We start from the raw sequence: 27918 nt of genomic DNA on the forward strand, positions 1-27918 counted from the left end.
CGGAAATGCTGAAAAATTGTTGCTTGGGTCCCTTGGAATGCAACTGGGCCAGGCTCTAAATCCTGAGAGCAGAAGAATGTAGGTTACAGAGTGCTACAGGAGAAAGATACCCATCCATCCTCAGAACATCGTAACTCCCAGTAGCAATATCTAGAGACTGGGCAATGAACTCCACTAAGATTTGGTAGCACGGATGCGGTCTACATTAGAGCCAAGTCATCTGTACAGCTGGAAGAGCCGTAAGGCCAGGGGGTAATCTTCCCCAGTTTTTGAAAGAACAGAGCAGGAGGCCCCGGAAGATTTGAACTCTGATGTCCCTGCCCAAAGTCCAATCCAGTCCACTAACCCACAACTGCTTACAGCTGCTTGCCAAGGCCAACACAAAATGAGAGCACCACCACCTGAATGCAAAATGTCTTAATGTATTTCTCCAAAAAAATTAACCTCTGAAACATTGGAGCACATGTCTGTACAAAATACTTAGCCTTGTTTTCCCCTTACCCAGGTTACATTTTTATGCATATGTAAGCTGAACTTAGCCCCTCTCCTGCCCCACCGCCTCCATCCACGGTCTTGCTTCACTTTCACTTAGATCTCCTTCTGAGATGCACCAGTCGATGTGCACCCTTTGCCCATTTTTTCCTCCTCATGTTGTGTCAGCCACCTCCCCTTCCTGCAGCTACTTCCTGAGATAAGGTTCAGTTTCAATCGCAAAAACAAAGAAAGTGCCCCTCTGCTCGCTGTTACTCTTGGCCTTCTCCAAAGAGAGAGCAGAGCAGATTGATTCAAAATACATCTTTTTTACAGGAATAGTTCCAGTAGCTGAATAATCCACACCATCTTCCACTTTTCTCACTCTCATTCTAGGAGGTCTTTCACTTAGGACATCAGTGCAGTATCTATATTCTCCAGGCTGGCTTTCCTAATGGGTTCATCTCAGGGTAGCTCTTGTTTGGCGGCAGCACAAATAGTGTTTATTGCTAGGCCAACCCACAGAATTCAGGACCCAGGGTGAATCCAGGGCTTCTCTTCCCAAGGAATTCTGGGAATCATAGTTCAGAAGGGGGAGAGAATAAAGGAGGTAACTGGCCATGGGGTTTTTGTCCCAATGAATTCTAGGAACTGTAGTTCAGAAGGGAAAGAATATGGAAATCAGATCAGCACCCTTGGTGTTAAACCAAAATAAACGCAATTAAAAATGTGTAGGGAAGAGGTGCTACTCAGTGCTACCTCTCTGCAGCCAGAAAGTCTTTCTCATCATGCTGTCTGTGCCAACAGAGAACATGAAAGATAAAACCACTGTTCCCTATTTTAAGAGCTGCAGTAAAAATAGTCGGAAGGCAAGTATAAACTACATCTGGGCTTTTTAAAAGGCTGGCAGGAGGCTGCAGGGACCAGCCTCTGGAGGTGATGAGACAGGCAGGATGCAGTTTGTTAAGAGTGCTTCTTTGAGCAGATTACAGATAGGGATCGGCAGCACAAAAACCACAGTTACAAATTGGGGGTGGAGGGGGAGGGGGATTCCCAGACACTGCGACCAGATTGATAGAAGACAGCAATCGCAATAGCTGACAAAGTGCTGGATGCAGCAGTCTGGCCTGCCACGAATTAACAGTTCCGCCTCTCTCAAATATGGTTCAGAAGCAGGCAGGGAAGGGCCTGCAGGTTGGAAGGGAAAAGACTGGCCACCCAGAAGTAACATACCCTGCAGTCCTCTTCATCTCCCTCTCAGCTCCACCCCACACCTCATGGGCCCCACCCTCTGAAAGCCATTTTTATCCCAGGACAGGGCTGCCACATCCTACTGATATTAGAAAAACCTCAATCTCTAAAGCTCAAATGCTACTTCATGCCAGTTCTGCTAATACACCTTCAAGTCCTAACACAAACCCCACGATTTACAATCCCGGACCACCCAATTTTCCAGAAGATTTTGTTTTAAAAAGCAAAACAAAACTCCTGCCCATTAGGAGCCAGAAGCAGTTTTCCATTTCCCAAGATCCACCCTTCTCAGAAGCTGCTGAAGCCCTCAACAGCAAGGAGCCATCCAGTAGCATTTATAGTTTGGTCTATTATTTCCTGAGAGGAATCCCGCTCCAACAATGTCCTCCCACAGATGATGGCGGCTGGATCACTGTGTGCTTCTTTGGCCTGACAAGTTGCTGCACTTCCTTTTGAGATCCCCTCTCCCTGCCTGCCGCCATCGCTTCCTGCTTCCTTGAAGACTCAGCATTTCTCCCAACCCCTGTGAGCTCATTGCCCGAAAAATCAATCAGTTCAGCACTGGCAGTTCAGCCAAGTCCATGGCCAGATCTATCCAACATGAGCTGCATCCCGTAAAGCACAGGGAGGCAGCTGGCATTCAGGTCTTCTTGGAAGCTCGAGTCTTTTGAACCACCCAAAGGATGGTCAAATAAATAAATAAATAGCCAACTTTGAAGGGGGAGACAGCCCGCCTTTCCCACTTCCTCAGTTTTTCTACAACTGGCTCTCTTCTTCCTCCAGAGAGCGGTTCAACCCAGGGATGAACTTCAAGAACCTCTTCCGGAAGCTTCCCTGTTTGCTCTTCCTGGGCCTCGGTGTTGCTGAGGTGTTGTTTGGGTCGCATGGCTTGTCCCAGAAGCGGGCAGCTCCATTGCTGCTGGTACATTTGACGCTGGCACTGCGAGTTAGCGTGGCCTGGGGGCGGGAGGCTTGGGCGGCCGTGGGGGCAGCGTCCAGGGAATTGGCAGAGTCAAAAAAGCAGGTCTGGTAAACCGAATCCTCGCTGTCCTCCGTGGTGCTGCTGACGCAGCCCACACTGCTGTACGTGCTCCCTGCTCCCGGCAACAGCGTCCTGAGGGGTGCGGAGCCCTTTGCCAGCGCAGTGCCGTACAGGCAGGAGCGCACAGACTCCAAGGTGTCATAGATGCTGGGGTCTTTCACGACGATCCCTAGCGGGAAAGAGCAGGGGACACGTGTCCATTCTCAGAAAGGATGCGACTAGGCTAAGCCTCGACTTCTCTGACGTGTGGGAGGGGGACTTTCTTCTTGACTCAGGAGACACTCCCAGTGCCACCAGCCCCCTCACCCGCAATTCCTCAGCATTACCAATTACATCACTAGCACAGCAATCCAGACCGGGCAGGGGAGGAAGAAACCTGGGCAGGGGAACTAGGAAAACCCCGCTGGGCTCATTGTGGCATAGCAAAGAGGGCGGGGAGGGGCTGGGAGGCGAAGAATGCCACCCCCAGGCGTGGGACACTTTCCCTGTCCCGGAGGCGTGGTGCAAAGCCTCCCCAGATCTGCTCTTGGCAGGCTTCCTTTTTGCTGCTTTTGCCAGAGCCCCGGTAGCAGAGCGACACGGCCAGGAGTGTTGCTTTTGCACACCCACAAGGAGGTCAGCAAGGGCAGATCTTCCTTTCAGCCGGTGGAACTCCCTCTGCAGGCACAGAGGGGAAGCCACACCACCTTACGGCCTTTGGGAGATCCCAGGACTGCTCCTTGAACCATCACAAAGGGAAAAGTGAAGGCTTTAACCTTCCCCCAAGACTGTGGGTGGAAGAACCGCAGGATTTAAGGACGGGAAATGAGAGTCTGACAAAGCAGCATGGCTGTTCTGTGAAGAAGGAAGTTCTGCTTGCTTTCAGGAACAATGTGGTTTTAAAGGGTTTCATGAGCTTGGATACAATGAGGTGTGCCCAGCCTGTAGCACAGCAGAATAGAAGACTTGATCAGAAGACTTAAGACGTTACCGGGTGCCGCATGTGTGAGCTGGCCTAAAAGTCTGTTCACACGAAGGCGCCTGTCACCTTCCCCTGGCACTCACCATGGACGAGGCGCTGCTCTTGCACCATCAGCGACCGATACTCTCCCCACTTCTCATAGAGCGTTTGCTGCAACGAAGGAGGCCAGGTCGGTTTGCTAGCTTGGTTTTTAAGCTGTTAGTCCCACCTAATTTCCATCTCCTGCCAGGAAGTCTAATCCCTGCACATTTTATTTGCATGCTCACACACAAGGCCTGACTTGTTGCATGGCAGCTCGCGAGGGCTCTGTGCGATGGCACAGCATCTCGAGACATCCACGCAGAGCACTACGTGAAAAGCCTTGCAGGGCACGGGGCATTGCCAGCCTTGAGAACAGTGATGCCACCTCAAGTCCAGCTACAGCCCCTATCCTAGGCTACCTCCACCTTTCCCTCAGTTTCACTACCTCTTGGAAAGACCCAGACAAACTCTATCATCTACCAGGAAATGGGAATAAATGTGACATCCCCACACAGTGGGTTGTTTACAAGAGCAGCACAGAAATGAAGACTTCACATGGTGAATGGCCACAACAGACAGCTGATTATCTTTGAAGGCCAACCATTCAGAAACAGCCATTCTTGTATATTCACTATCTGTGTTGTTTCAACATTGCACAGCTGTATGTTTGCAACGAGCAACTGGCTCGGTCTCCAGTTCTAAGCTGCTTCTGTCAGTAATCCTGGGGACTGCCTTCCCACACAGGTTGCTTCACTGAAGCACTAACCTTGAGGTATTGCAGACGGGCCTCGAGCTCCGCCCTTCGGATTGATGTGCCGTACAAGGTCTCCAACCTGGATAAAGCAAAACAGTGATGAATGGTGGCTGGTCAGAGACCGTCATGGGATCCCTCTTAGAAGAGCACCATGTGCCAGCTTCCCCCAGTGTTCTGCCCACTCTTGTTCTCACCGGAGCACTTTCCCAGATGCTTTGATGATTTCCACAATCTCACGGTGGCGGATCCCCTCCACATTGAGCCCATTCACGCCAGTGATGGTATCTCCTGTAGATCAAAGAGGAACAAAAAGCCTGGAATACACAGCAGAAATAGGTGAACCAGGTGTACCCAGTTTCTTCTGGCATTAGCAAGGAACATCTCTGTTGAAATGCAATCTGACCTGTTAGTCATTTTCAATTTTTGTATTCTTATATTATTTTGCTGTTTGGATGTATTTGTTAGTTGCTTATTGTTGGTTGTTTTTATTGGATTTTTTGTATTTTTGTGTGATTATTATTGCATCTTAAATTGGAGAATGCCTAGATAAATTTATTTTGAGAGGTTTTTAATAAATTAAATTATATGCAAGATATTAAGCAATACTTAAGAAATCATGTACTAGGATAGCACATTCCACAATAAAAATGCCATTTTGCAACCTGGATAGATGATGCCCATTCACATGATTCTTATTTTGCTTTATTTAGCTTGAGCAGACTGACAAGGATCATGGGCCCAGGAGCCCTCTACAAAATGCCAGATGACCTTGCCTGGACCATTGGGAAATTCTCATTCAAGCCATTCCTCTGGTGTGTCATCTTTGCCAGGCATAATGCTATAGCCTTAAGGGCCAGAGAGGTTTCAAATAACGAGAGCAGAGATTCACCGCTCGGCAGCCAATATAAATCAAATGAGGGCACAATCCTATGGCCTCCTGACATGGTCTGTGGGACCACAGGATTCTCTGTGGTCCCAACACTAAGGTGCTTGTACTCAGACAGCCAAGCCACTGCCAAGCCCCCGTTGCAGCCAGCACAGAAGGAACTACGCCGGGTGCTTCTCTGAGAGCGCAAACGCACCTCAGGGAGGGGGAAAGGGGTGTGCTGGAGGAGCAGGAGGGAAGGGGACTGACCCTTTACCTACGCCAGTTGCTAGCATCGCCTCCGTCTCCTTCCTTCTCCCTCCTCAGTGCTTTAACTAAATGGCCCAAACCAGCTGTCTAGATAAAATACACAGGGCAAAGCATGGTGGCAGCCAAGAGAGCTGCCATCCCAGCCAGCTCCTCCCATAAGATGCATGTGGGCCTCTGAGTTCAGAGGATTAGTTGCATATGATTTTGGAGGTTTACATGGAGCTAAGGTGGGAGCCATCAGACTGCACCCTTCACGAATTATTAAATGAATCTCCCAGCCTTCTGCCTTACAAGGATGATCTTCACAGTAGTAATAGTAATATGTGGATGTTAAAAGATCTTAATTCAATGTAAGAACCACCCCCATTATAAACACAGTGAAAAACACAGCAAGAAAAAGAACATTCCATTCAGCAGCTTTTCTGCTGGCGTGCTGGGACAGAGAAAGCCCTGCTTTTAAAATCACCCACACTGCGAAGCTGTACGTGTCGGGTGGTGGCCACTTCAGAGTACCTGGGAGGGAAGGGGAAGCAGGAATGCTGCACAGCTAAGCATGATGGAGCACCTGGACTCCCACCTTTCTCAACCGTCCTCAGCTCAGCCTGCTGTCAATGTGACCCTGCAAGCAGCTGCACCAGCCTCAGCTCCCCTGGGAAGAGAGCAGTGGGGCACCTCTGGGGAGGAGTCACATGCCCTGCTCCCAAAGCAGCTACTTCCCAGCCTCATCTCTCTGCATCTCACCTGTTCAGCACACCTTCCCTGGGCAACAAGTAGGATGATCTTGGGGAGAAACGGCTGTCACTGTGTGGTTCCTCCCTGACAAGGCCTCAGGTCTTTCACCTGCTGCTGGATTTCCTTCCAGCCCTGGCCCAAGAAGAGGGACTCTCCACTGGGCTGAGACATGGATGCACCCGTACGGTGGCACTGCCTCTTTCTCTTTCCCCATTTCCCCACCCCGGCTTCCTTCCTTCATCAGCAACTGCTCAGCTGCACAGAAAAACCTAAAGCAGGGACTGATAGGGAACAGGACTACAAGGGCCAGGAGGGAGCAGGCAGGAAGTGTCCTTGTTTAGGAATGGGCAGCCCTCCCTTTTTTTCTGAATATGCAGGGCAAGAAGAGTTTCAAGGCTGGGAGACCAATACAGGGTGGACCCTCCTGGAATGTGCTTGCCATGGGAGGCAGCCATGATGCGCAGCTCTCATGGTTTTGCTGGCCCAACTTCTGTTCAGTAACGGCTGGGAATGACGCAGAGCCCACTGATGGCATGGAGAGCTCATGGAAGCTGATGAACGGTCAGCAAGGGCCTGCCTGACATCACTGCTTCTGCCATCTCTCTCAACACTTCCTGGATCTCTCTGGGACTCAGAAGAGAGGGTGTATAACCTCAGGATAAAGGGCCAGAGACAGGCAAGAAGTCTTTCTTCTCAAGGCCAGGCCTGCCCTTCCCCAGTCTTTTTCCACTGTTCTATAGGCTCGTCATCTTCTGGGACGTTTTCCAAATGAAAAAAGTGTTTGAGCTATTTTCCCCTTTGGCCCTGCAACAGCCAAAATTGTGAAAGGTGCTTCTGGGGGCAGGTAACAAAGACATATAGAAAAGTTGCTTCAGAAACATGCGTTGAGACCTCCCACTGCAGCTTTGTCCTGGCCTTGTATTCTCAGCTCAAAGGCCTAGCCAGTAGAGCTGCATGCAAATGGCCTCTTGCTGGTGCTTTTGCACTGCGGCTGGAAGGGACAGCAACCTCAACTGCTTTGCATTCTCCACAGGAACCCAACACCTAGTATTGTTCTGGAGCGCTGTGTGGGAGTGGGAGGTAAAGCTGAACACCACCCAAAATGAGGCAGACAATTCTGCAAAGTGGTCACTTCTTTAAGTGGTTAAGAAAAGAAATGGCTGCAGTGGCCTACATTCTCCCAGGCTCCCTGCAATTTTTGATCTAAAAAGGCCCTATGGGCAGAATCACGACATCTTCCCTTGGGCTTTAAAATGAACTGTGGGAAGTTGAGGAAACTTCGGACTGCCAGACACATGCAGTCAAAGGCAGGACACTTATACACACTTCTCAGGCATAAGAATCTGTAAGAATTTCCCCAGAATCTCTTTTCTTTTTAATTTATTTTCAAAACCAATGTCCTCTTCTATCAAACTGAATGAAATGGTCCAAAGATGTAGAAGAAATTTTTGGCACAGCACAGGGAGCAAGCCACCTTCGCTCCCGATGAAAGACCAGCCAGCCCTGAACCCACGGCTCATTCCATGCCTCAGAATGAGCTGTGCAGCAAGAACGAGACCTAAAGCAGTTCATTTGGTTCCAAGCAAAGTCGTATCATCTCTTACCAGGTTTCAGGCCAGCTATATGGGCTGGGCTATCTTCATGCACACGACATACAAAAGTGAACATCTCCACACGTTTGGTATCCTGGTGGTGTAGGCCATATGTCTGAAAATAGACGAGATAGAGACAATTAACCGACACTATAGCTTGAGCATTATTTAATAAGGTAGAAAAATCTGATTGAGAAACAGCTACCTTCTAGTAGCATGAGGGGGCAGAAACATGTGGGAACTAACTGAGACAAAAAAGTAAAAGTCATCTAGAATTTGGAATCTCCCCAAATGTGTATTGTGAAGCCCAGACAATGCTGAAATTCCAACTTTGCCAGGGCTTTCATTTAGTCACCTCTGGCCAGGACCCCAAAGTCTAGTGCTAGGCACCTAAAACTCTGCAAACTAAACATCAGAATTTCAAAGATTAAACATTCATTTCACTATTTGGCATTCTGAGTTTCACACTTACAAATACACTAATATGAATTTTTGACACCCACAATTGCAACTGATAATACACCCATAATTTTGGTTGGTGCAAATTCGATAGGTTAAAGACAGGCGGAAGGGATTATTTTGCCTTACCTGAATCTCAAATCCAAAGGCCTGTGTCTCCTCCTTCTCCAGTGTGATCACCTTCCTGAAAAGATACAAAGGGAAAGATATCAGCACTTGAAATTCCCAAGGAGTTGCTCAGGCTGCAACTGCATCTGAAGGTGCAATGGTCCAGTCTGACCTTCCTATCAGCGTTCCCAACCCCTCCCCAGCTACCCTGCCACTGTTAAGTAACAGAAGCTCCCCCTGCTTGTCAGTCAGCCCAGCAATTATTCTGCAAACATACTTGCTTCATGTGTTTCCAAGTACGGGCATGTGAAAGGCAAAACACAACTCTAAGCTTCTTGTCCAGGCATCTGATTCAAAGTTTTTGCCATCGCTTATGTTTACTTTTGCAGAATGCACCTCCTCTCCCCTTCCGTCCCTACCTCCAAATTAAGGCAACAGATCAAGCAGGAAGGGAGCAGCTTTCCCTATCATACCAGCTTTACAAGGCCAGGCTGGTGCCCATGCACCAGCGACAGTGCATAGACGCAGGCATAGAGGTGCGGCCAAAAGGAATCAAATAGGAGCCCAGTGGCAAAACAGCAAAATATGCTCTCATCAGCAATTGACTGAACAACGCAGCCTTATTACATGTGTGTGGGTTCGTCACATGTAATCCACAAAATCATATAGTGGATTTTGACTATATGGCATAGCCTAGGGGATTAACAGTGAAGAAAGGCACCACGTGCATTTTGCAGGAGTCAAACTTTTGGGTAGGCTGCAGGAACAGTAACTTTTCCAAAGTCATGAAGACCCTGCCTTTTGTTGTCGCCCTTCTGCAGCTTGCATTTATTTATATTATCTATTAGTACTATGTGTATATGGCTTAATATAATAAAAATCACTGTTTACTTACAAAAGTATTTACAATCACACTCAATGTACATAGTACTAAAAACTTCAGACTACAAGAAGAAACAGAAGAGTGTCTCATTTGCAAGTGACATTTTCAGTTTCTGAAAAGCACTTTTGCTGGCAGATATTTAAAAGAATGAATCATACTGGTTTAGATACCATGACTAATGCAGCCGGATTGATTCTCCATTAAAGGAATATTCTGGGTGACAGTTGCTATATGGCAACATTTATCATGGTGATGTCAGGAAGGGGGTGAGACTCCCTGCACAGCATGCAAAAGGTCCAAGGTTCAGTCCCCACCATCTCCAGATGCAGCTGGAGGATGCTTTACTTTGGTATCTGAGCAAAGGCCACCTGTAATTTGGTGATTAGGTTCATCATATCCCATCAAGCTTAGAATATGGTCAGTTGTTACTACTGACAACAGGTTACTAGTTCTCCTGCATCTAACTAAAGCTTAGCATCCATCTTCCCCAGCCTGGTGCTCTCCAGATATATTGAATCACAGCATCTCAAGCCTCTGCAAGATCCTACGTCAAAACGCTGTGGTGGTGAGCAACCACGCACAACCCTTGGATGAAATGTAGCTCTGCCACTTTTGCAAGGGCTACTTCAATTACTATTCAGATGGATCCCCTACCATCTTCCCTTTCAGCATCAGAAAAGTGTCAGCAATTCCAAATATCTTCCTTTACTTCCATGGACCTTCTTGGCTTTACAGTAAAAATTCCCAGCATTCTTGTTCAGCATGCTGGTTATGAGTACTATTTCCAGTTTTGACATGCCACACAAAGTGCAATTTTTCATGACTGTGATCAACCAGAAAACTGACCGGCATCCCTTGAAGCCAATTGAGGGTAAGCTGTTAAGGGAACCTTCCAGCCATGTGGCCTGATAAGGGGATCTGCCAGGGTAAGAAGGTGGTTGATTAAGAAAGTTGGTGGCTGACTGAAGCAATCCCGGAGGCTGGACCACCAATGTACGCACACTTGACTGCAGCACTGAGCAGCTGATGGAGTGTGGCTGACCCAATGTGAGTGAGTCGAACACAACACTTTGGCATGCGGCCCATTTCAGTTGCATGTCATCCAGAGACACCTGACAAGGTGCTTTTATTGAGATGCATTCAGCCGATTCCGAGACAGCTGCTCACCCTACCACTAATTGCCAGGTTTCATAACTTGACATTTCTTTCCACTTCATTAAAGAGTTAAATCACGCCCGAGCAGCCTGAGAAATACACATAGCAGAAGAGGTTCTTTTACGCCACTTCCTGCGTGCTTTCATGAATGTCCCTCTCTTCTCTAAGAGCTGCTGTTTCACAAGAACTTAAAGATGAAACCAAATAATTTTGAAAACCACAAGCAAAGCAGAGACAATATCTATATCAAAGCTCCCTTCTTAACTTAGTATTTCAGATGGTTTCATATCCTCATTTCCATGCATCAAAGCATCTTTCTAAATGGCATAGCTAGCAATAACATTTGTCACATGCTTCCAATGGCTTTCATCACAATTTCCCTGTAATGCCTCCAAAACTAGAACTAGACACCATGCTAAATAAAAATACTGATATTTTATTTTCAACCCTCCTCCTCATCACGTAGTAAAAGTCATTAACAGGAAGGAAAAGGCCACGCAATGCAGCCACATTCTGTGACATAGCTAATCAGCTGATGGCTATATGGAAGCCCAACCAGACTGTAGCCCCACAGGTAGGTATCCAAAACAGGCTGATGGGGGAACTACCCCACAAGCACCAGAGCAACCCTGCCCAAGACAGTCTGTGGCCTGGGCAAAGAACAGAATGGTCCCCCCTGCTCTGTTCTGTCTACAGAAGCCTCCGGCAGCTGTACCCAAGGTATTTGATTTGTACCATGCCTTTCCATCAAGGGAAATGGTGGCACTGAAAGCCACCTTCTATGCTGCTGAGAGGCACAGAGCAGCTCAGGCCAGGGATGGGCGCAAAGCAAATCTCCAGAGGCAGACAGCTTCTCAGCATGGAGAAGAGCTCCGTCTTTAGGCACCCCAGGGATCCCCACTGCTATCTCTGACTGTGATTGGAGGCAACAGCAGCGATTCCCCTGTGCATTGCTCACCTTCCTAGGGAACCCCAGAGACTAGCAATAACCATGGCAGTTCCTGCAAGAGGTGGGGCTTAGAAACCAAGTCCCACCCCCTGGAAGAGCCCATTGGCTGGACGAGCAAATTTGGCAGGCTTGATCAGGCCCACAAGCCAGGGGCTTCCATGACTCAATTATACGGCTAGGATAAAGAGTGTGACGTTTCCCCACCAATATTAAAGCACAGCCTTCTCTAACCACGCTGCCAGGGGATGATGGGGTCTGTAGTCCAGCACACCTGCAGGTTGCCGAGCTGGACAAGACTGCATTATAAGGATAACTATCAGCAGTTTGCACTTGGTTGCAGCCAGTATCTGCTTGCAGCTTTGTTCAGGGAAGGCTGGCGTCTGCCGAACAGTAAAACTTGGGGATCTACTGAACATGGTAGGATTCTGGCCCCAGTTACAATGGCAGGGGCTGCATCTGACACAGCAGAGGGGCCCAGCTGCTGGTTCTGTAGATGTCTTTCTTAAGACAACCCACATTCACCCCACATGCATGCATCCATCCACCCACCCACCCGGAAGGCTGAATGCCATGACAATGTTTTGGGAAATAATCTGTATCTGTCTCTCCTTCCCGGTGAAGCACAGCCCAGGAGGGCAAATGTCAAAATCTCCCTGGGAGGATTGCTTTGCTCTCTGTCTTGAGCAAATCAGGCGAGCTATTGTTGCAATTGAAGGAGGTCCTTCCGAAGGACAGAAGGAGGATGCTTCATTATAAGCCCTCCCCAAAGGCGATTCACCTCCCTGCCTCCAGACCCCACGATGTGTTGATTCAGGAGCCTCCGAGGAACCAGGATGGGGGATTCTGGGCCCAGCGTTACATACACATGCGCATCCGAAGGGAGCAGGTCGCCTCCTAGCAGACACTGTTTACAGCTAACAAAGACCGCGAGGCTCCGTGCCCAGTCTGACTTGAGGCGACGGAGCACCAGGAATCTGTTAATCTGTTTAGGGGGCCGAGCGGGATGCGATGCGCTGATTCTGCTGAATGCTCTGTAGCAGAAAGAAACAAAGGGACTTACCTGTGCTGCTCGAATGACTGGCCAAGAGAGCGCCATTTGAATCCGGAGCCCTGACAAAAGAAAATAACCGCACATTAGTTGTGCTTGCATGTGCGTGCACGCACACAATCTCTCTCCCTCCCTCCCCACCCCCCACTCCACATGGCAAGAGGGAATTCATAGTAGCTTGCTTAGGAAAGACACTAGGCGGGGTTTTGAAGCACAGAAAAGCCCCAGTGCTGTAGGAAGTCCTGCCTCCCGTTTCTACCCCCTCCCACCACTACTTAGTCTGGCTGTTCCCAATGAGCCCAAGCCCTGAAAGCAGCCTTTCTCAGTTCAGGGGCCCTAGGTGGGCTGGACTGCAACTGCCATCATCCTCAGCCAGCCCAAGGTATCTGGAGGGTGCTAGATGCAGAAGACCACTGTGAAGCATGGGAAAAACCAGCCACGTGGGACACCCACAGGGCTGGGACTTGGTTTGAATTTCAGCTTGGCCATGGACGGAGCAGGTGGTCTTTGCAAATGCAAAGTCCACCTGGCCGCCTCACAGACAATCCTTGGCGCCTTGCAGGGTTGTTGTGAAGACAGAAGGGTAATTTATATTAAAAGGTGCTATGGAGATGCTACGTGTCATTAGTGTGACTGACATCACTTTTCAAAGCCCGGGTTAAAAGGGACCCCATGAGATCAGCAAAGACAGCTAGGTGCCCTTGGTGCGGCTCCCCGCTCATGCTGAAGCGGCTCCTCAGGACTGAAGTGGACGAGAGGCGATTGCACGCCATCGCTCTGAGGAAGCCATCATGCCGGCACGGTTGAACAGCAGCCGCGGGGAGCCCAAGGGGTCTACAAGGCGAAAGCCTCGGAAATGAAAGTAGCTCAACTTGACCAGAATTGGGTCACTAATAAAGGAAAATTAAGTCCTGCGTATTAATTGGCTCCAGTTTCCAAGATAAAGCTTCAGGTCAAAATTGCATCAAAATAATTCAAAATTATGAAGAGGATGTGTGATTATGCTCCATAACTTTTCTGCAAAATGTGATATAACAATGAGAATGGCGCCACACCAATCATAATAAATTTTTCTTTTTATTGATACCACTAACATACGTTTCCATTCATTTATTGGTTTTTCATGTAACATTTCCATGCTTTTAGCATGAAAAACTGAGAAGCTCATCATCTTTATCATTATCATCTGAGTCTAGAGAACAGGATTCTGGTGGATCTGGAATTGGCAAGTCCTCACCAGGGGGTACAGGACGCAGTGCGGATGGAATGTTTGGCTATTCCACGGTCCACTTTTTCTTTCTTGAGATCCCTTTTGCAATTGGGGGAGCCATGCAAAAATAGCAGTTGCTACTATGATTGGTGGGTTCTCTCCACACCATTGGACTGTGAAAGGCACGGACTTTTTCTTGTTTAGCCAATGATGTAATGCAACAATAATGAGGGGCCCAACTCTTGTCCTGATTCCCTATTTTGCATCCAAAATATAGGTGGTGTGCCTTTTTTTACCACTGCCGTCATACTGCACTTTTGACATGCAAATGTAACCTCACCACAAATGTAGCAGAAGTTATCTGCTTTGTTTAGATAACTTTTTGAGGCAGTCTTGGCTTCTGAGGGAAAATATCACGCAACTGTTCCTTGGAAATGTTAGCAATGACACTTTCGCAAGCCACCAGATGTAACTGTATGATGCATAGATCTGACCAAGACAAATGTACCTTGCAATAAAAGAACAATAAATCACAGTTAGCTAATAATCTTTAGTTTCAAAGTGAAGATAAATTTATACACTTCCACGTGGTACCATTTTCACTGTTCTACTGTACTTTGTCGAGAAGTTACAAGACGTCATGATCATCAGACACTTCCCTCCCTTGTAGGCAAATATACCTACTCGCCTGTGTATAAATCTTTATTGTGAAATATCTTGAAAACTTTAGCCAACCAGCACCTTTATCACCTGTTTTCTAATTCATCTAATCAAAATAAGTATGAATTAGCACATTTTATCTTGGAGGTCGATAATTTCCCAAAATCTGTAGACCGGTGTTAGAAGAGGGCCCTGGCAGGGACCTGAACCCTTTGCTTCCTGCTTGGTGTTGATCCAGACTGAGTGCCCCGCTCTGCCGCCCGCAGGGAGATTCACGCTCCCACTTGCACCCACAGAAGTTTGTCCTCATTGCAATGTTCAGGGCAGGGGAAGGGAGTGTAATTTGAATTGTGACCCCACGTGCCTAGTGGGCCAAGTGCTTTTAAGAAGACATTTGCTAATTATGTGAGCAGCACCTTGTCTAGTTTAGCTCTCAGAAACGAACCGGGAGATTCTTAGCCTGTTCAAAAAAGAAAAACAGCCCGGCACATCCATTTTGAGACTAGGCCCATCTGACCTGCACTCCTCTCACCTGCCATTAGATTTGGCCAAATTTGGGGGCTCTGTCTCCCCCTTATCCCCTGCTTTTTGTATTACCTAGCCTGACAGAAGAGTCCTGGTGAATTAAAAAATGTTGCACAATTTCCTGGAATTTCAATGGGTCCTAATCAAGGTATTACCCAACAGTGGCTCTACTTTACTTTATCTAGACATTCAGTGATATTTTACATGGTTTGCTGTGTCCTGACATTCAGAATTAGTTTTCCATGTCCTGCCTGGGCTGTGAAAAACTGCATAATAACAGAAGATCTGGGTGGATGTCCACGCCCAGAGAGGCACCATCACCAATCTATGCCTTTTAACCTTTGCAGCGCCCACAGTGTTGGGCCTAGCAGCGTCACAGAACAGTAGAGCTGGAAGGGGCCATGAAGGCCACAGGGGCCAACACTCTGCTGGTGCTGGACACCCAGTTTACACCATCCCACTCAGACGACACACTGGACAATTCCAGTCAGCGTACCAGTAGGCCATAAGGTCTTTCTTTCCCTCCTTTCTTTCTCAGAACTGCCCCCCTCCCTGCCTCAGCCTTGGTGAAATGCTGCACACAGAGGCACCAATGCAGAAAGAGGGTCTTACACCCACTCCCAATGTTGATGTCAGGCATGCAAGTTTAAAGTCATATTCTGAACACTGCAGGCTTTTAAGGCCACATGGCTCAATGCCACAGGGAAATGAGAAGCTCTTGGGAGAGAAAGCCTGTTTTATCTCACAGCCTAATTTTTCAATAAAATTAATCAGCCAACCCATCCCAAACAAACCCTCTCATTGTTGGGTATTTAAGCAGAGTGGCACCCCCAGTGCACGACGGGAGCTGGGGTTAGGAGGACCAGTTAGGCAGACCTATTGGCATACACAGATCCCAGCCACCCCCAGAAGTGGGAGGCGGCCCCACATTCATCCCAGTTCACATTTAGCATTAGGAATGTCAGACATCTTGGCAGAGTCACAAGCAGCAGAGAGCAGTTGGTAACAACAAAGTGCTGCCTTTTCTTAAGGCTCCCGAGCTGCGCGAGTGCGAACGTGTGTGCCTTTGGTTTGGGCTGGACTCCGCAGCCTCAGTGGGGAGCAGCCAGGAGACAAGGCAGCAGGTTTCCATTAAAGAGCCACACATGCAATCAGACTCGTGTTTGAAAGCGAGCAGCTGTTCGTGCATGGACAGGAGCGCCTCAGCACGCCAGCCAGGGCCTGTGCCCGAGCATAGGGTGCCCTGCTCCCCGCAGCCTCCCTTTGCACTAGCCTAGAGTGAATCCGAGGCTTCGGTGGCAGCCCGTCCACTCCAAGGTAGCTTCTTGCACAGCTGCAACTCCTCCTGAGCCTCCCTCAAAGCAGGTTCTGCGATCTGAGATGTGACGGGATTTTCACAGGAGCCTGCTAGAGAAGAAAGCCAGCCAACGTTTTATGAAGGAGCTGAGGATTTAGCACAGCGGGCTGAAAACTTCTGCTGGGGCCAGAGAGTCTGGGTATAAGCAACCCTGTCACTCTCCCATAAGCCAAACGGCATGCAGCAGGCACCCAGGCTGAAGCAGCAAGACACCTGGAATTGGACCCCATCCAGGCATCCTCCCCGCGCTGGAGGGGTGATGTCTTAAGCAGGGAGCCCTCCTCACCCATGTGGGCTTCCTACACTGTTCAGAACCCAGGGAAATTCGGGTTTGCACACGACATGGCAAAGCTTCTCAACCAAGAGCTCTTCAGTAAAGGCGCTGGCCTCCGACTCGCACGGCGTGATAAGGATAGCAGGGGCACAGCAGGCATGTGTCACCTTGCTCTCCCCTTCCTTGCATGTTGATTCTGCGCTGAGGTAAAATGCCTGAACCAGGTAATCATCCCCCAATGTTTGGGGAGAATCATGTAGCCCTTGAGAAAGCAAAACAGCCTCTCTAAAATAGCTTGCACAAGTTGCTTTTTCTGGGTCTCCTTTGGAACAGACATAAAGATTGCCCCCCACCCTCTACCCCGAGGTTTATTTTTTAAAATGCAAAATTGTGGCACAAATGGATACTTTGCAGCTCTGTAGGGAATGCCTTATCCCCCTTCCCCAGTGGGCTGGCAGATGCTTCAGAAACGCCCTGTCCTGTCCTCCTCCTCCGTTACACTTAACAATTAACATGACTGAAGCAGGTATTAGAGGGAGGAAAACCGACAACAGTGATTTTCAACCCTATCCACTTCTCTGTGTTACTCATTACATGGACTGTGGGCCCTGCACTGTCAGTCTAAACTACTAAGTTCGGCTCTCCTGCCTAAAATTGAGGGCCCAGCTACACAACACACCTGCCTCATCAACAGTGCCTAGCACTTTACAGACACCTTCGCCAATCCAACTACAACACCCAGTATCCTTCTGGTAGCGCAATGCATCTAAAAGGCATCCGGCTGAAACAGTACCTAGGAGCAAAGCATCCAAGCCCAGATAGTCAGGGGTGTTTCCACCCTTGGCGGCTAACACTTGCCAACATCAGCGTTCCTGTGCCAGGCACGTGGACCTGCCTTGAGTATTTGAGTGAGAGGTTTAACCCCTTGGATGTGCATGTAGTCAGGGCAGAGAAGAAAAAAAATCCCAGTCGCGTGATTGTCCAGAGAACCTAAGCGCTCAAGAGGTCACAGCCTGGATTATTTTTCAGTTCTGCTCCAGACTGATCTAAAATAGTATGCCAGAGATATTTTGCTCCTCTTTGTGCGGCTAGTTAACTGCTGCCTCCCTTGCAATGAAGTAACTCCTCAGGACAACTGGCTTCAGTCTCAAAGCTTGAGATTTCCGGGAGGGCGGGCTGGGAGGGTGTTACTGCCACGTACAGAAATCTGCGATGAACAGCAAACCGCTCTGCTGTTTGGAGACTGGAGCCAAGTGACCAGATAGTTGTGGCTAAAGAAGCCTTTATCAGCAGCTGTAGGAAGAAAGAACCTCCAGAGGATCAACAAAGAAGCCTTTGCCAAGGGGGACCTTCCTGAGCTGAGCAAGAAACAGCGAGGACAGAAGCTGCTCCAAGTGGCAGCTGACTGAGGGAGGATGCTTGTCTTTCAGATAAACTCAATTATTCCAGGGCATCCCCCTCCACGCACACGCCCTCGCTTTGGTCTCTGGGCCCAAAGATGCAAAAGAACAGCCCTGGACCTGCCAAGACTGCTGTCTCCACCAGTAATTAAACGCAGACGCCTCGGCAAACATGTGCTTCCAATTGCAAGCTGGAGGCGATGGCGGCGGCAACAGGGAGACGCACCAATTGTCCCCATGAGTTAGGGATGGTGTGCTTGGCTGCCAGAGCTGCATAGCTGGGCGTACCGAGCGGGGAGCAAAGCACCCCTTCATTGCAGCAGGGAATTAATTGCCTGGCAGGGATATGAGAAGCCCATGTGGGGACAGCCAGCCGCTTGAGGGTTTTCTCCCCACACTGGTCACCCCACGGAAGCCAGGATTCATGGCAGGAAGCAAGCAAAAGCAGATGCAAATCGCTCCTTGCTGCAGCTTTGAAAGTAAAAGCAGCCCTCCGCTCCATGGGGCCCTCCCCACAAGTGGCTCCATAAACAAACAGGGCTTTTCATCTCCTGGCTGAGAGAGGGACTGTTTCCTTCTGCAGGGTGGGGCAGGCCTGCTTTTCCAGGGTTGCAGTTTTACAGAGATCACAGGCAATGGGCCAAAGCTGGCCTACAGGGAAGCTCCAAGCTTTGCCTCCCCCCCGCCCCCATAACAATTTTTGCAACTTGAAGCACAGCCCAAATGGCACCCCAGAAGGGCACCTCCTCATCCCCTTCCCTCCACCAGGGACTGCTTCGTTTCACCGAATAGCAGGGGCGACCCTCGCCCTGCATTAAAAACCAAGGTTTCCAGTAATGTTTCTTGCACCAAGGGGGGCATTAGGGAGACGGGGGGGGGGGGCTGTTACCTGGTGGGAAGGAAATGCTCCGCTACCCCAGGAGAGCAGAGGAGAGGCTGGTGCGCCAAAGGAGGTCTCCACGCTGGTGCTGTCTCCTGCCTCTACGGCAACAGTGCCGAGCTTTCGTCTTGCCTATCCCAAAGTGCCATCCAGGCCAGATCCTAGTGACAAGAGGGTTTGTTCTGCTTAATGCTTTTGTTTAATGCCCAAAAGAGGGCCCTGTGGATTGTTTGCAGAAGGAAGAGGCACTCTAGGTGTCAAACAGCAGAGCAAGCTGCCTCGTGGTGACCGGGGACAGATTTAACAAAGGTCATTTGTGGCTTTTTAAGGTGTGGCGCAAGCTGCCCCTGGAGACACCCAGGCATGCCTCTGAACTTGATGTCCACCAGATATCAATGTTCGAGGACAGCCAGGAGTCCTGCTTGAAGAGCTTTCCCTCCAGTTCTCGTCATTTCAGGGCTATTCCTCACGAGAAGTCATCTGTTGTGGCAAAGATACTCCGTGCAGGTGCAACACAGCAGTTACGAAGGGTATCCCATTCTTCCAAACACAGCTTTTCATTAGGAAAAAAGGAAAGGAAGGCATTGCCCGCATTCAAAACCTTTCATGACTGATACGACTGGGAGTGTACTAGGCCCTCGGGGATCCATATCTGAATGGGGAGGTGCCTCAGTTTCTCGCTGATTCAGCGTCACGACCAGTTCATGTGCATCCTTTTGCTGCTCTGCCCTAAGCTACACACTTCCCTGAGTCCCGCATGGCAGAAGTGGGACTTTTCCCGACCACAAGCCCTCTTCCATCTAAGGCCTCGCTCTTGTCTGGAGTCTACCTTGCAGCCACTTCATCAGCCCCAGTTAGTGCCTGAGATGCCCCAGGGAAACTGCCAGGTTAGCACTCCGCCTCCCCCCACATCAGCAGGGAGTCCCTGGAAAGGCTCCGGTGTCTCACACTAACACCACCTGTGTGACAATCAGGCAGAGTTACTTTTGAAGGCAGTTCAGGATGGGGCCTGACTCTTGCCTTTTCAGGGCATTTGCAAAAGCTCTTTTGCCACTGGTTGTCTGCGTAAGCTTGTATAGGAAGAACAACCCCACACCAAAAAGACGATGTCATCTATGCCAGCTCACACTGAAATTCCCCCATAGTTAGTTAATTACTAAGGCAAGAGGCACCAGGGCCCAAACATGTGCACACGAATGGCCCTTTGCCGCCCAGTCCCAATATATATGACTAAACAGCAGTTAGTGGGTGATCAGGAAAATAAGCTTCACACATGCTCAGGGACATACTGAGTAAGTCACATGACCCAGGACAAAAGGGTTCTGTGCTGCCCCAATTATAGGACTAAGCAGACCCCACTGCAACTTGGGTGTTAAAGAAGCAGCACAGAGAGTTCTTGATTTAGAGCAGAGTGCAATGCACTGGAGTTGGGTAGAACCACAACCCCCAGAGCATGTGTACTTCAGCCGTCGCAAGAAAGGATAGGATAAGCAGGAACAAACTCTAACTCTGGAAGTGCCTGGTCTCGGCCTGTGTGCAGAGGCCTAGCAGTGTTCTGTGGGCAATTATTTAATGCCTAAGAGCTCACTGCACCCACCTACAGAAGCAGTTGCTTTCCCCTTGCCTCCTCCCAAGAAGCCTTGGCAATCGGGTGGACACCTCTCCTGCATGAATACGGGGGCGGGTTCAGGGCTCCCCAATGGTTCATAATTGCCCCAGTGCAGAGATGCCCCAGTGCTGCTTGCCCTAAAAGAAGCTTTCCATGAGAGGCAGTCTGAGGTAGTGGATACAGCATTGGGCTGGGAGAGAGGAGACCCAGGATCAAATTCCCACTTGGCTAAGAAGGTCATCAGGTGACGTCAAGCTGTCCTCTGTCCCTTCGCTTAACCTGTCTCATAGCTCTCAGCTCCTTGGAGGCTGGATGCAGAAGTACAGGAAGAAACAGTAACATCGCAGCATGACGCACTGCTCCGACCTTTGCTGAATTTCAGTCAGGAGGTGAGCTCAGTGCAGTGCAGGTGGGCCGAATCTTCCAAATGCAGATTAATTCTTATGCTTCCATACTCCAAAAATGTTTTGTGTGCAAGGGGGAGGTTTGCCTCCCCATTTTAACTCTGCAAGCAGTGTGGTTCAGTTATCAGAGAATGGAGGAATACTGAGATGCTGTGGAATCTCAGTTTGTTACTTTTGGATTCCCCACAGCGCTATGAAGAGACTGGGAGTTTTTGAACAGTCAGCAGAGCCTGAAACACAAACCATCACAACATGAAAAGGAACATGCAGTCCTGCTTTAGAAACTCAGCACTCCACAAGCATTCTGCCTGTAGCCATTAGCAAAGAAAACAACTATCCAAATGCTTCTCCCCTGGCCCTCCATGTTCAAAGCCAGCAAGGAAAACTGGCTTGGGAACAACCTTGCCAACTGGGCAATTGGCCATCACCACGCACGACTGTCGCCTCGCGCAGCTGCTCTGCCTCTTAGCTCTCATGTCACTTCTGTGCCAAACAGCAGCGATGCCACAGTAGCCACAAAGGCCTCGTTCGGCTACCATCGCCTGTCCTGCCTTGTCTTCCCTCCCCTGCCTTCTCCACAGCAAGGTAACAGATTCTGTGTACTTCGCCAGCGCAACTTGTTTGGAGCCGGCTGCTGGCACTCGAGGAAGAGGTCACCACAGACAAAGTTCCTTTCAACAGCTGTTATCTCTGCATGCAGTAGCAGGCTGCCATAGCCACAGGATACTATTATGGGATGTGGAAAGCTGCACAGGAAATGAGTCCTTATTTCCCCCAACTGTTGCCTCAAATATAACCAAGTTCAGGGACTTTGTGCTACATAGTACTCAAGGCTGGACTGTCCCTGCTCATCAAAGGGAAAGCTACTGAGATGGTTCTCTTACTCAGAGTACTTACATGTAAGCTTGTTTTTAGGAACTCTCAATAAAAGACACATCACTATTCCTTTCCCACCAATAGGGCTGTAAACAACTTCAGTGGAATAGACAGCAAACTGTATTATTCCAAGAGTCTCAAGGCACCTTAAAGACTAACAAATTTATTCTGGCATAAGCTTTCACAGGCTATAGCCCACTTCACTGAACACATGGAGTAGAAAGGTGAATATTGAGACCAGCAGGGAATGAAATGCAGACGATAACACCACATTATTAACCAGGTCAGTTTCAGTACAGCTCTTGCAGATCAGGCAAATACCCTGAGTGCTGGGTAAGTAAGGCAACCTACACAGCACAGTAAGGCATCCGTGGCTGGCAGGAGTTTCCAGGATGCGTTTCATGAGATATTTGGTACCCAGGGATCATCACGTATACATCACTGGAAACATCCCTAAGGTGATGCACAGAGGAAAGGAGAGGAAGCGGAGCTGACAAAGGAGCCGCTGGGCAGTGGCTAAACATGGGGGCAGGGGAGGCTGAACAAAGGCCCTCCTTGATGGATGCTGCCAGTTATGAAGACATGTATTTCAAATGACCCCAACCTTTATAACTGCACAGATGCTGTGCTCAGGAGAGGAGGAGGACTCTGCTTCTGTGAATCTTAAAAGGCAAAAACCACACTTGCCCTTCGCTAATGGAAACACTACACACGCATTCTGGCAAGCGGTCTTAAAGAGCCACGTGGCTGTAGGGAAGGGGAAGCGGGGCATTTCGAGGAGAGCTCTGAAGGAGGGAAGAGGCAGCAACACTGCAAGTGCGCAAGAGATCCAAGCATGTGAGGAAGCTAAGGAGAACCGGAAGAGTCGTGAAGGAGCAGGACAGATGAGAAGCGAAGGGGACAAAGGGCTGTATCAGAAGGTAACAGCAGACTGAGACCTATAGGTAGACTTTGTGACACAGGCTGAGAGAGCTGCGTGGTGCTGAAGAGGCCATGTGGAAACCAAGGTGCGTGGTGCGCAGAGGGGAAGAGAAATGCAAGGCTCTGACCTGCAGTATCAACAGACTGGAATGCAGATTAGCAGCACGATAGTCTTTAGCAGCCAGGTTATGGGGCACAAGGAAAACCTTGCAAAAGTAGTGAGGGAAGAGGGAGACCACATGCATTTCTCGCATGAATGAAGCATGGATCTGGAAATCCTGTCCAAAGTAAGGCCAAGCTAAGGCCAGATGTGGCCCTCCAGATGTTTTGGCCAACAACTCCCATCAGCTCTAGGTGAAATATTAGTTTGTGCCATGGGAAGGAAGTTAGGACAGTAAAACTGCTGATAGGGACTGGCCAACACGATCCCCCTTTACATCTGTGCTGGCTGCCCGTCCATTTTCAAAACCAATTCAAATCTGGTGCTGGTATTCACAGTCAAAGCCTAAGCGGCTCAGGGCCAGGATACCTGAAGGAGGGTCTCTTCCCATTTAAACCCACTTGGATACAAACATCATTGGCGGCCCTTGTGCATGAGCGACCACCAAAGGAAGCGAGGAGGGTGGCTACTAAGCGGGTCTTTCCTGCTGTGGCACCGCAGGTATGGAACGAGCTTCCCAGAGGCTCACCTGGTCCCTACTTTGCCGTGCTATATGAAGGCTGCCTTATTTTCTCAGGCATGTTAGACTTTCACTTTCTGTTGTTTTAATACTGGTGCTGGGTTTTATTTCAGTTTGCCTTTTATACTTATTCTATCTGCACATGCTGTATTTTATGGTTTTAATTGTTGGGAACCTCCCAGAAGTAAATAACCGCTAACCTCCCACCACCCTGTTAGGGAGGCTAAGAGTTTTAATCCAATGCAGGTTGGAGCTGTCTTGGTGCAGGAATGACCATGAGTAGCCCTCAACAATATTTCGTGTGTCAGGTAAGGATGGCTTAAGTTATTCCTCACTGGATCCTTCACTGGATCTGCATTTGCCAACATCTGGCACATTCACTACGTGAGAGACCATTAAACAGTGCATTGCTCTAGTGAACAGCTACAGCACTCTGCAGTCTCCGGGCTTAGCCATACCGCTGCTGCAAGAAACAACCAGTTGCTAAACTAGCTTAACCCCAATCCCACCAGATGCTCTCTGACAGAAACAAAAGACTTGCCTGAAGCAAGCAGGAGGAAAATCTGTGCCACTTTCTATCACACCTTTCAAACTCATGGTGCTAGTGGCAGAAATGGTTGTCTGTGGCAGCACTACCTGTTGGATTCCAGTCAGCTGCTGCAGTTCAACAAGACTTTGGTAACACCTCCTGGTGTTTTCCTCAGAAGCAGAACAGCTTTAAAAAAACCAAATGCCACTGGCCAGGAAGGTAAGGAAGATCCACTGGCCTGTGGATCTTCTTTCATCATTTTTGGAAGATCTAGCCGTGGTTCTGTTTCCCAAGGCTGGTGGTACCTACAGCTTTTCACCCCTTTCCTCCAAACAGCTCTTCCTGCGCTCTATCTCAGTCATGACCTTGTGCAGTCAGTACAGTTGATCAGCCCCAGTGTTGAGATTCAAAACCAGCTCTTCCTAGTCTGGCATGCGAATTGCTACAACTGCTCCCCAGGTCATGCTGCATATTGGCAGGCAGCGATATGAGTCTGTAACATACACTAGTGTAGCATTCTCCAATTTAGTCCATGTGGCCAGTGACAGGGATGATGAGAGTTGTTGTCTAGAACATCTAGGGAGAAGGTTGGAGAAGGGCTGCGTTTGGGTATTATGCCATTTGGGGCAAAAGAAATACAGGAAGTGGAGATGGAGAGCAACAGAAACACTGCATTAAACAGTACCAGGCAATAAAGAAAGCACATGTGTCCACCTGCACCAAAGAAGCAGGCTACAGCCAAAGACAGGGATACGAAAGGCTACTACAGGAGAAGGGTAACCCTGACCAGCTAAACAAGGTGTCCTTACTCCAGGCAATGGGGAACAATGTCAACTAACCACCTCAGCCTCTTCCCTTCAAACTTTGTAATTTCAAGAACCCAGCCTAAGATAGTCAGATCAAGCAAAAGGTGAGCTATCTGTGGAGAGATACTGGACTTTTGGGAGTAGCACATTGGTGTGCCATGTGGACGGACCTGCCTAGCCAATGTTCTGGGCAGCAGTTTGCAGGCAGCTCTGCTCTGGCTAATGAGATGGGAATTGCCCACGAAAGACTCGCCAAGATGTGTCTTTTATGCCATCGTTCCTCTTTCCCACACCAAAAAATAAAAAGATGGCCTCTTATGGACAAGGGCCACAAGCAGTAGTGCTGCTTTTGTGTATTAAAATTAGAGTTGTCACCAGAACCTCTCTGGCTGCACCTGTGCCAGTCCTTGTACCATCCTGTACTGGAAGTAAAATGCAGGCAGCATTGGTGGCAGAGGCAGGATCCAGAATGCACAAAGAGATTGGCAGCTCAGTAGTGTTAATCTCATTCACACAGAGTTACATCCAAAAGTGTACTTCCACGCAAGTATGTTCTGGATTGCCCCCTTAGTATTGCCCACGATCTGAAAAGCAAGTCCAGGGCTGCTTAGGAACTAGTGAGTACACTGCACCTGAGCCGAAGGGAGTCCCTGTTCACTTTGATTTTCCAGAAACACTAAACCCTGCAACTGGATAGCCATCTGAGAGGGATGGGCTTAACTTGGGTGTCCTGCGCTGCGTATGGGCTTGGACCAACTCTGTGAGCCAGATGGTGGCTTACCTGCCACTTAAGTCACAGTTAAAGAAATCCTTTTTCATACTCTTTCAAGTCAATAGAACTTTTTAGGGAATGAAATCATGCATCCATCTAGGACTAGATTAGGAGTGAAAATCTCAGGTTTTCAAGGGAAGAGGGTGAATGGATATACAATTATTTCTTCCTCCTATTGTCCTTCCCCCCACAACATAGCTTCTTCCCAAAAGCAAGCTCCCATACAAGCATGAAAATGCCCAAACGCCATGATTGACTTTAACTCAGTTTTCCATCTTTGCTGTTTAAACATTAAAGACAGCACAAATCTATGTCTGCCCAAAAAATAAACACAAGTGGCATTCAGTAGGGCTTACTTTTGAATAAATATGCACAGCCACCTTAAAGATCCGTTATCGGGCAGATCAAAAACACGATACATAATGGAGCCGTACGCTGGCTTTCCTGCTGCCCCCCAGATGGGGCCAATGGCCATGCTGCCTGGGGGTGGTAGGAGTTCTAGTCCCACACACCTGGCGGGCACCAGGTTGGGAAAAGCAGCTGTACTTGCTTCCATGCCTCACATCTGAATGGGCTCTCAGCCACTTGTGCCAACGTGAACATTGTCTGTGGGGCAGAGTCAGCATTTTTAGTATAAGGTGTGATACTGAATTGCACCTCAGACAGTTACATGGAACTCAGCTGGAACAGACACCGAATGGCTTAAAGAGCAAGGCTTAGTACATACAAGTACAGCTACGCAGTAACATCCCTCCTTTTTCACTACTTTCTGGTCCCAAGAATAAACATGCCACCAACTCCAAATAATAGACTCTAATTCTAAACTTAGCATCTGCCAAACTTACACAGTAACAAAAGCCAAGGGTAGGATCGCCATGAATTTGAGAGCCGGCGTGGTGCAGTGGCCTGAGGCTCAGGAGATCTGGTTTCTGCTGCCCACGGGGCAATTTTGGGCTAGTCCCTCACTCTCAGCTTAACCTACCTCACAGGGTTTTATTTTTTATTTATTTTTCGATTTATATCCTGCCTTTTTCCTACAAAGGGCTCAAGGCAGCTTACATCATTCTCCTCCTCCATCTTATCCCCACAACAACCCTGTGAGGTAGGTTGGGCTGAGAGTCTGTGACTGGCCCAAAGTCACCCAGTTGGCTCCATGGCCGAGCGGGGACTAGAACCCAGATCGTCTGAGTCCCAGTCCCATGCTCTTCACCACTACGCCACACTGGGTTGTAGCTGTGAGGATAAAATAGAGTGGAGGATGGGTAGGTAAACTGCCTTGGGTTGTTTGCAAGAGCGAGGAAAGCCAAATATAGATATAATAATTAAAATATTTATATTTACAGTCTTGTTTTGGATGGGGTTTCATTCAACAGATCATGAGTTATACTGGGGCAGCGCTTCAGGAATGGAAATGAATCAGGTTCAAGGCTGTATCGGAACATCCTATTCAGTAACGCCGGCAGATCCAAAGGGAACACAACTCTCCGCACCACGGGTAGTTAGGGGCTGAATGCTAGAGACTGCAGTGCAATATATTCAGAATAGGCCACTTGGCTTGGACTATCCGGTCCCACGCTTCCTCTCCGCGCAGCACAGGATGATGGGCAGTGGTGGGTCCGGAAAGATCGAGTGGGATGCGCGTCAGGCACACACGAGCAGATCTCGCGCTCATTAGTCCACAATAACTCACACCCCGCCACCCACCGCGCCTTTACTCACAACTGAAAACCCCCGAACTGAAAACGCGCTGCCCCCGCGCTTGCATCACCTTTTCTTGCCGCCTTGAGCGGCGAGCATCACAGGTGCTGAAAGGAGACAGGCAAGGACTTAAACCGTCTTTGACCTCCAGGACAGACACATCCGAGGCGGAAGGAAGGTATGGGACGTGCGGAAAAAGAAGCGTGGCGGGGAGAGCTGCGGGGCAGGCAGCCTTCCTCGTGTTTCTCCGTGCCGGTGGGGTGGGCAACTGGGAAATCCCGCGTGCATTTTGCTTGCTCGCCCCTATCATCTCTGTTGGGGCGGGGAGGTCGGGAAAAATCGGGCCACGTGGATGGAAAGACTGAGCCGCGAGCGCCGGGAAAGGCTTTATCTGGGTCCCGAGTGGGGAGCGCCGAAGACAGAGGGATGCGGGGGGAGGCAACGCCGGGAAAACGAGGGGGTCGCGCCTGTGCACAGGTCAGCTTTGGCTGCTGCGTCCCTCGCCAGCCACCCCGCCTCCGATCAAAGGGCTGCAGCGGGTCGCTCACTCACCCTCCTGGCGCGGGGCAAGGTGCCCCCCGAGGCCGCCAGCGCCTTTTCCAGCTCCAGCGCCGAGGCTCGTTCCCCGAGCACGCCCGAACCTGCCACGCTCGCCGTCTCTGCCTCTTGCTCTTGCTGCCCGGACCGGAGCCGCCGGAGTCTCCGCAGGGTCATGGCCGGGCCGTAGGGAAAGCAAAAGGGGGCGGCCGCGCTACA

The 27918-nt window shown here is 49.3% G+C and overlaps 1 protein-coding gene across 2 annotated transcripts; it reads right to left on the reverse strand.

Annotated features, from left to right (window-relative positions):
* Positions 1-402: 402 nt before the first annotated feature.
* Positions 403-27918, reverse strand: TAMALIN (trafficking regulator and scaffold protein tamalin). Of its 2 annotated transcripts, none has more exons than XM_044421997.1 (8): positions 27715-27918; positions 12574-12623; positions 8548-8602; positions 7972-8074; positions 4695-4788; positions 4513-4579; positions 3809-3875; positions 403-2933 (listed from the first exon to the last, which is right to left on the reverse strand). In XM_044421997.1, exons 1-8 carry the CDS (start codon positions 27874-27876, stop codon positions 2479-2481), a joined length of 1053 nt encoding a protein of 350 aa, XP_044277932.1. In that variant the 5' UTR covers positions 27877-27918; the 3' UTR covers positions 403-2478. The 2 variants fall into 2 exon arrangements, with proteins under 2 accessions (XP_044277932.1, XP_044277933.1); XM_044421998.1 differs by lacking the exon at positions 27715-27918 and adding an exon at positions 18877-18982.

Source organism: Varanus komodoensis, unplaced genomic scaffold (assembly GCF_004798865.1).
Source record: "Varanus komodoensis strain SLA01 unplaced genomic scaffold, ASM479886v1 scaffold12, whole genome shotgun sequence".
Taxonomy (NCBI): Eukaryota; Metazoa; Chordata; class Lepidosauria; order Squamata; family Varanidae; genus Varanus; species Varanus komodoensis.

What these genes read in the sequence shown, in the direction of transcription:
- TAMALIN (XM_044421997.1), bottom strand. Translation starts at nt 27,876, where the DNA reads ATGACCCTGCGGAGACTCCGGCGGCTCCGGTCCGGGCAGCAAGAGCAA. An exon ending in CCCGTCTGCAATACCTCAAG is followed by an intron (nt 3,876 to 4,512) that starts GTTAGTGCTTCA and finishes CCTTCGTTGCAG; the next exon opens with CAAACGCTCTATGAGAAGTG. An exon ending in AGAGCAGCGCCTCGTCCATG is followed by an intron (nt 2,934 to 3,808) that starts GTGAGTGCCAGG and finishes CTTTCCCGCTAG; the next exon opens with GGATCGTCGTGAAAGACCCC.